Genomic DNA, 8,679 nt, shown 5'->3' on the forward strand with positions numbered 1-8,679 from the left:
TTTGCCCAAAGATAAAAACCTACCAAAAAAAAAAAAAAAAAAACTTTAAGGGAAAAAATGTAAGATAAAGTCTTCCGGATCTAGAGCTAGCTAAAGAGTTAAATTGTAAAATGTAATACCAAAAGCATGGCCCATAAGAGGAAATGCTGACCAGTCAGATTTGGTTAAAACCACAAGTCTGTCTTCGGCAGGAGACCGAGGAAGAGGGCGGGAAGATGAGCTGGACTAGGGCTAGGGAAAGGTGCCGTGAAAGGCCGCATGTCAGATCTTGCAGATGAGCAGTGCTTGCAAACCACCGCCAGGAATCAAGTGCTATTTAGAAAATGTAATGAGCTCTGGTATCCCTAATGAGGAACAATTCAGCTAGAAAACGGATAAAAGAATATATGAGGTGGGGTCTTCAAAAAGTTTATGGAAAATGCACATTATGAAAAAGCTATGCCTGGGTTTTAAAATGTTTTCACCAAAATAAACTTTAATCCCATTTTCCATGAACTTCTCAAAGTCCCTCCACCCACATTGAAAGGTGTCTAGCATCACTTGTCACAGGGAATGCAGATGGAAATGAGGTGTCCCTGCACACTCACCCAAAAGGCTGTATTTGTTAAAAGTGCTTGGAGGGTGTGTTCAAACCCGCCAGGAGTTAGGTCTGGGGCGACAAGGGGCCAGCGTCCTGGAGACCAGCTTTGGCTCCCACTCCAGGCTGAATCAAGGGAGCAGCTTGCTCCTGCAAGCAGGTGGAGGGGACGAGCCTGCTGCTCCAGGCGGGCAGCTGCAACTCCCTGAAGTTTCCTTCCCCAGACTGATAAGGGTGGCGGGCTGTCCTGGTCTAACCAGTCCTCAGCGCCTGGCGAGCGAGCCCCTAGCGCCTGGGAACAGACCGACAGGTTGCGCTGCGAGCGCCGTCGCGGCTGCAGAGAGGACCCTGTGGGCCCTGTGGAGTGGATTCAGCTCGCTGATCCCGGCCGGGCGCGGGGAGCCGCGGGCCCACGCCGTGCACACGGCGGGCTCTCAGCGACCTCACACTCGACGCTGGTGACTGTGGTCCTTGGCCAAAGTCCCCGGGGCAGACTGGAGCCAGCCGCGCGCTGCAGGGTTGGTACTCGCCTCCGCAGTCCCCAGGGCGCCTGCAGACGAGATTCGCCAGTTCTGCCCCAGGCGGGTGGAGGCCGACCCGCCAGGCGGCTGGAGAACAGGTGCGCGGGGTGGGGGATGAGGGCGGGGCAGGGGCGGAGGGTGGCGCTGCCCCGCGACGCTCCCGGGAGCCCTGGGCGCCTCGCGCACTGCCGGCCCTCCACTGGAGCAGGGTTTTAGGGATGTCACCTTGTATGTGGGACTTTCTGGCTGGACTCTCCCTGCAGGTACCGTCGAGGGTCTCTGTCTTCTTCCGGACGTCTGCGGGGACTCTCCGCAGCCCCGCGCTCCTCGGAACCGCTGCCCCCGCGTCCCTCCCTCGCCCAGGCCTGCACCGACAGTGACAGCGGGGCGCCAGCCTCTCCAGGTCTCTGTTTTGTTGGCTCCTCGGCCCCCAGTCTTTCTCTTGTGATGTCGCGAGTTTCTGCCACCCCAAGCCCTTCCTCACACGGGCCCAGAGTAGTTCTGGTGAAGTCCCAGGGAAAGCCGAGACTCCCAGAGACCGCAGAGACCGCCCCACTGTTCTGGCGGCACAGGCATGGCTCAAAAAACATGATTAGGCCTGGTAGTTAAGGGAATGGAATCCCCCCTGGAAGACTGCGGTTGGAATCCCGGGGGCTTCCAAAACAGGCGGGCCCATGTGCGGTGTCCCAAATCCTAACAGAGAGATGGAGGAGGCGAGCTATGGGAGGGTGCTTTCGCCCTCTCTCTGCCTGTCTGGCAAGCGCTGCAGCTCTTTACGAGGTTAATACAAAAGGCACAAACCATTTGTCAAGCAGCCACTCTGGTGCAGAACCTTCTCTGGGTGAAGATACAAGTCTGCCGCCTGTCTAGATCATGCTGCCCACCTGGCTTGCCTCACCACACACCCTGGGCACCCCTTCAGTGCTCCAGAGGGCACGTGTTCTCCAGAGAGAGATGAGAGACGGAGAGAGGCTCCACCCCTGCCTGGATAGAAGTGGTCCCGCTGCGGTCCCTTCTCTTTTCCTCCATCCTGTGAGGATTTTGAGGGCACTCACCCAACCTGTCCTGTCTTTTTTTTTTTTTTAATTTTATTTATTCATTCATTTATTTTAATTTGACCAGAGAGACACACACAGAGAAAGAGAGAAAGTGAGAAAGCAAGCCACCAGGTCTGGGACTCAAACCGTGGTTCACCATGTGGGAGTGTCCAGCACCTTAACCACCACGGCACCTACCTGTCCCCTTTATTTATTTATTTATATATGTATGTATGTATGTATGTATTTTCCTGTCCTGTCTTTCACACTGCTGGCTGGGATTCCAGCTGCCTCCAGAAGCCCTGTGGGATTTAACCACAAGGCCCTGGGGCCTGCTCTATATGGAATTTGTAATAAACATAGAGCATTTGTACCAGTGGAGCAGCGTGAAGAACATCCCTGGCCGCCCAAACCATAGGCGTGTCCTGGGGGCCCTGGGGTGGCATCCTGGGCAGAGAAGTGACAATTGAGTTGGGGAGGAGCATAGCCCCCCCCCCATAGAGAAATCCCCTCTACCTCTTAGTCAGGCTTCCCTGCTCGGCAGCAAACCAGACTCCATCCCGTGGTCATTAGCCCAGTGGCCTGGGCTGGTTTTCCAGGGGTTGCTTTCTGCTGCTTACTGAAACCGTTCTTTGACTGAAGCCTGGTCTTCTCTGAAACGTCTCTAGCGTCTGGAAACCTGTAATTTGGCAGGAGATTCTTCTATGAGGCTTTTCTCTCTCCACTCAGCAGACATGGCCTTGGAATGCCATCAGGATTGCCGGCGGCACAACAATGAGGAATAGGGGCCAGCATGTGGTGTGGTGGTTAAGACGCTGGATTCCCACGTGGCCGACTGCGGTTCGAGTACTGGACCTGTTGGCTTGAAAATCACAACAAATAAGTAGATAAATAAATAAATGAAGGTTTAAATAAAAAATATATACAATGGAGGAATAGATCCTGCCTTCTAGATGGGCCATGTCCATGCTCTCTCCACTCCCAAAGGCCGAGGTCTCTGTGAGCCCCAGGCCACCTCCTCCCTTCCCTGACCTCCCTCTGTCCTGCCCCAGCATGAAAAAAACTACAGTGCATCCTGTGTCTGTCTTCGGCCTTGCCTGCGGTGGAGGCACAGCTCGACCCTAAGCCCTGGCCCAGGTGTGTTGGAGAGGGAAGGCCTGGGGACACCTGACTTTGCACTGGCACTCTGCCCGGGGGCCCTGAGGGAAAGGTTCTGATCTGCCCGTCCGGCCTATCTCGTGACACTGTCTCAGGACTTCGTGTACTTCTGCTGCCCTGCAGGATTAATCAGACTCACCTGACCCCCTCCGCCCTGAAGAACCGCAAGGAGGGTCTGAAAGTCCAGGGCTCCAGCTTCACACTGGAAGGCTTTCCGTTCCTGATCGTGGCGGGCACCATTCACTACTCCCGGCAGTATTGGAGGGACCGCTTGCTGAAGCTGAAGGCCTGCGGCTTCAACACCCTCACCACGTGAGTGCTGGCTCTTGCCATCCTTCCACGACTCTTAGTTTGAATCCTAGCTCTGACACTCGATGAGGCCAGTCTAAGGCTGGCTCTTTCAGTCCTTTCTTGGTGGTTCTTAGGATGCCTGAGACACTCCCTGAGTCGGGCCTGCTTTGATGTTCTGAGACGCTCCCTAAGTAGGGCCTGCTCCAGTTCCTTTGAAAGGCCTAACAGGGTCACTGTGGCCTGGACTGATTTCTACCTTCAGTGACAGTGGCACATACAGGTGGCTGCAGCCCAGCAGGTCCCAATCTACCGAAGACAACTACTGGGGCAGCTGGCCTCAGGCTTCCTCTGGTATCTCCACCTGCCACAGGGGTCACAGCAGCAGGCCGTGAGTCCCAGGATATGATAATGCTCTAGAAAAATCTTGTCTTTGAAGATGAGTTTCACTGGGACCAGCGATTGGTGTAATGGCTATGTTGCTGGACTCCCATGTAGTCAACCACGGTTCGAGTCCTGGACCCCGTGGCTTAAACTTATCACAGGCACGTGTACTTGCGTGCTCAAGCTCCCAAGAGGATAAGGGAGGAAAGAAATTGTGGCGTGGCCAACTCCCCTTCAGGGTGATTTCTCACTTTCTTTCTCTCTGTCTCTCTCTGTCTTTCTTGTGAGCACACACACCCTATAGCAAAAACCTCTCAAAAAAAACCCCCAAAAAACAACAAAAAAAAACCCAAAAACCAAAAACCAGAAATGAGTTTCACTGAGAATTAAGCCTGGCAGGTAATCATCTTTGTTCTAGAAGCTGAAATAAAAAAAAGAAAATAAGAAATTCTCTCTATCCTTTTAAGCTTAGAAATTGCTTATCTATTATTGCTTCGATATTTGGTTTTAGTTGTGTCTTCTTTTCAAATGGTTTGATTTTTTAAAATACGGTTTAGAAGAAAAACATTTGAAATTTAATTTGATAAGTGATGGCAGATGCTGTTTTAAACAATTTCCTCCTAAATTATTATACCATAGTACTTTTTATTTGTAATTTTCTCTCTTTTTTCCCTTATTGTTTCATTGCTTTTATGTAGCAGTGATGCGCTGACAGTAATAACCTGGACTATTAAAATTTCATAACACTGGGACCAGCAGTTGGCGTAATGGCTATGTTGCTGGACTCCCATGTCGTCGACTGCGGTTTGAGTTCCAGACCCAGTGGCTTGAACTCACGTCAGGCACATGTGCATGCATGCTCAAGATCCCTAGAGGAGAAGGGAGGAGAAGGGATTGTGGTGTGGCCATCCCCCTGGGGGGTGATTTCTCACTTTCTGTCTCTCTGTTTCTCTCTGTCGTTCAGGCAAGCACATGCGCCCCATAGCAAAAACCTCTCCAAAAAATTTTTTGTTTTCATAAAACACTTGTGGTCTGAATAGGACTGCCAAGTATCTTCTTTGTTTCTCCTCTGCTTGCTTAGAAAAGTAAAATATCAGGCCAGCAGGTGGCGTGACGGTTAAGGCTGCTGAATCCCACATAGCTGACCTGGCTGTGATTCCTGGACTCACCAGCTTGAAAATCACACTGGGCACGTATGCCTGTATGCCCCAAGTCCCAAGACAAGAGTGGAGAAGAAGTGATTGTGGTGTGGCCATCCCCCTGGGGAGTGATTTCTCACTTTCCCTCTCTGATGAGCACATGTACCCTACCACGAAAACAAAAGAAAAAAAGAAAAGAAAACCAGCTCGGACAGAAAGAACCAGCCCCAACATTTCTGGTGTGCAAGGCGGACGTAGATAAAGCCAGGTGGAAAGTGAACAGGAAGCACGGTTTTCCCGGGTGGCAGACATAAAACAGCGTCATTGTCCTCTCCTTGCTTTCTCACCAATGACACCCCCAGACTTTTTACTATACCCAGCAACTTTCAGGGAGGTGGTTGCTAAACTAACCTTAGTTAATCCCCATGTCCTCTAATCTTGTGTCAGAAACCTCCAGCATTTCAGAGTTGATCCCTGCTTCCTCTGCACTGCCCTCGAAGCCCTTGGCTGGAACCCAGACGTCACACCTCCCTGCTCTCCTTCCCATCATGACACGTACATTTCGCAGGTTCTGTGATCCCACTGCCGCCCGGAAGCCGGCAAATTTGATTATGACGGATGCTAGATTTGTGCTTCTAAGCCTTTGCCTGGTTTCTTCTTACCAACAACAACAACAAAAATACTGCAGGAGCCAGCCTATGGCGATGTGGTTAAGGCAACTAGATCCCACATGGCCAACTGCATGGTTCAAGTCCCAGACTTGGTGGCTTGAAACCCACTCGGCACGTGTGCATATGTGCCCAGAATCCAAATAGGAGGGAGCAGAGAAGGAGGGAATGTGGTGTGGCCCTCTCCCACTGGGGTTGCTCTCTCCCCTCCTCTCCCACTCTCTGTGTCTCTCAGGCAAGGGGATACATTTTGTGGCAATTTTTTCTTTTCAAGATTTTTCTTTTTCATTGTTTTTCAGATATTTAATATTAATATGCTATGATATAGTTTTATTTAAAGTCCTACTGGTGATTTGTTGATTTTTATTTTTAGAGGGAGAGATTTTTGCTACAGGGCATGTGCACTCACCAGAGAGAGAGAGAGACATAAAGTGAGAAATCACCCCCATCCTCCCAAAGAGGGGATGGCCACACCACAATCCCTTCTCCTCCATTCTCCTCTTGGGTTGTGGGCCCTCAAGCATATGCACCCAAAGTGAGTTTTAGGTCACCAGGTCTAAGACTTGAATGATAGTCAGCCATGTGGGAGTCCAGTGACATAACCATTATGCCATCTGCTGGCCTCTGGTTTATTGATATTTATTATGGGTCATATTTTCCTGTTTCTTTGCTTGCCTAATAATTTTTCCCATTGATGCTGGGCATTAGGAATCTTATGTTATTGGTTGCTGGAATTTATCTTATTCATTTAAATAATATTGTATAATGCAGTACTATAAACTTCTCAGCTTTCTTTTTTTGTTAGAGTTAATTATTTTTGGCCATTATAAATATAGATTTAATTTTTCATATGTCTTCATGTGCATTTAAAAATTTTTTGTAGCGGGACCAGCAGTTAGTGTAATGGCTATGTCGCTGGATTCCCATGTAGTTGACTGCGGTTCGAGTCCTGGACCCAGTGGCTTAAACTCATGCCGGGCACGTGTGTGTGCGTGCCCAAGATCCCAAGAGGAGAATGAAGGAGAAGGGATTGCGGTATGGCCATCCCCCCTGGGAGGTGATTTCTCTCTTTCTGTCTCTCTGTCTCTGTCTGTCTTTCTGGCGAGCGAACGCGCACTATAGCAAAACACCTCTCCGGGAAAAAAAAAAGAAAAAAAATTTTTTTGTAGCTGTACTCTGAGGATGTTACATATACACCCATCTTACCTGAAGTCCAGAGTCATGGGAAACATTGGCTGCTTGGACCTCTGCTGGGCATAGAGGAGGGAAAAATTGAAGACAATACATAGAGCACATGTAGGGATTTGGCCATTGAAATCTTTATCCTCTGTCATGGTGGAGATAACGGACTTTAGTGAAATTGCTGTCTTAAAATGGGAAGAATCAATGAGGAATCAGGTTATGTAAGGAGTGAGGTTCTTACGTTTCTCTTTTCCCCCCATTGCAGGCATGTTCCCTGGAACCTTCATGAACCAAACAAGGGCCAGTTCCATTTCACTGTAGACTTGGATCTCAGGTCTGTGTTCGTGCTGAAAGTGATTCTGTGGCTCAGAGACAGGGCTTTGATTGTGAGGTCAGATGAAGCAGTTGGGGGTGCCCTACTCTTTGCTTTGAAAACCATCAGGAAGCTCTGATTCCGTTTCCTGGACTGAAGCCCCCTGAGCCAGTGGTTGGTTATTTACAGTGGAGTGTAGACCATAGTGCCTTACTTTATTAGTACGCAGTGTGGTGTAGAAACTGCTCTTGCAGAGCTCTGCAGTTCCGGTCTATCATGAAGAGTCGCCTGTTCAGGTAGAGGGGGAGCTTTCTCAGCTATGGTTTATAGTTTCTCAGACGTGCCTGAACAGAGGCCCTCTTTATTCAGACACGTGTATTTACCACCCTCTGCAGTTCAGACATTGTCTTTGGTGCTGGAGATGAGCAAAATGCACAACAGAATAAAACACTTGTGTGCTTTTGAGAAGGATTTTCTGCAGAGAGGGCGGCAAATACCATATCCTCAGGCTAGATAGCTCTAACTAGGGAAGAGCCCAGGGAAGACCATGGTGAATGAGTGGGAAGCAGGGTGGGCGCAGAAGAAGTTAAAGTTTGGAAATGGTCAGGAGAGGGAATAGACATGATTTGGTGCCTGACTCACAGTAAGGGTGAGGAGGAAGGAGGAGCGACGATGACTTGTGGGTTTCTGCCTGCAGTGGCCTCCTGGATGGTGGCGTAAGCCTCTGAGAAGGCACAGGGCAGGGATACATTCAGGCGGGAAGGCTGGAGTTAGATTTAGGATTTCAGGACTTTGACTTCTATGTCCTTCTCTGTAGTGGCTTGACAGAGCCCGTTTCTGCCTGAGACCTGGGCCCTTGTCCCCCTGGGTCATGTCTCCTGCATGAACTTTTGGGGGCCAGGCTGGGAGTGTCACTCAAGCCAACTAAGGAGAAAGCAAGGAGAGGGACCGCACGATCCCAGGTCTGAGCTTCTCATAAGGTATCATTGTTATTGGCTTCCTAGGACCTTTCTGGCCATAGCCTCGGACGTGGGACTCTGGGTCATTCTGTGTCCAGGTCCCTACATCGGCAGCGACTTAGACCTCGGAGGTTTGCCCAGGTGAGTTGTGCTCCGAGGGCTCCTGGCTGTGACTGCCCACAAGCATGCTCAAATGCCAGTTAGAGCGAGGTGTCTGCTTTGTCTTTTTTTTTTTTTTCTCTTTTTATTGCCAGGGGGTGTATGTGTTTGAGAGAGAGAGAGAGAGAAAGAGAGAAGGCATTCTCCCCAATGGGGTGTGGTCACACCACAATCTTTCTTCATTTTTTTTTTTTGAGGTTTTCGCTATATGGCGCGTGCGCTCGCCAGACAGACAGAGAGAGACATAGAGACAGAAAGCGAGAAATCACCCCCCAGGGGGGATGGTCACGCCGC

At 50.1% G+C, this 8,679-nt stretch overlaps 2 protein-coding genes across 2 annotated transcripts in view; both read left to right on the forward strand.

Moving 5' to 3' along the window:
- Nucleotides 1-2,929, forward strand: part of LOC102470279 (uncharacterized) — a 7,722-nt gene extending 4,793 nt beyond the window's left edge. The window contains exons 3-5 of the mRNA XM_006149993.1: nucleotides 802-1,196; nucleotides 1,362-1,501; nucleotides 2,868-2,929. Of these exons, the coding sequence (XP_006150055.1) occupies nucleotides 802-1,196; nucleotides 1,362-1,501; nucleotides 2,868-2,920 (588 nt within the window). The 3' untranslated portion in view covers nucleotides 2,921-2,929. The remainder of the gene's footprint in view (nucleotides 1-801; nucleotides 1,197-1,361; nucleotides 1,502-2,867) is intronic.
- Nucleotides 2,930-3,195: 266 nt separating this feature from the next.
- Nucleotides 3,196-8,679, forward strand: part of LOC102470702 (beta-galactosidase-1-like protein 2) — a gene marked incomplete at its 5' end in the record, with an annotated part of 27,279 nt that continues 21,795 nt past the window's right edge. The window contains 4 exons of the mRNA XM_006149994.3: nucleotides 3,196-3,272; nucleotides 3,417-3,605; nucleotides 7,220-7,288; nucleotides 8,272-8,367. Coding sequence (XP_006150056.1) covers nucleotides 3,196-3,272; nucleotides 3,417-3,605; nucleotides 7,220-7,288; nucleotides 8,272-8,367 — 431 coding nt within the window. The remainder of the gene's footprint in view (nucleotides 3,273-3,416; nucleotides 3,606-7,219; nucleotides 7,289-8,271; nucleotides 8,368-8,679) is intronic.

The sequence above is a fragment of the Tupaia chinensis genome, unplaced genomic scaffold, assembly GCF_000334495.1.
Source record: "Tupaia chinensis unplaced genomic scaffold, TupChi_1.0 Scaffold000274_1, whole genome shotgun sequence".
Lineage (NCBI taxonomy): Eukaryota > Metazoa > Chordata > Mammalia > Scandentia > Tupaiidae > Tupaia > Tupaia belangeri.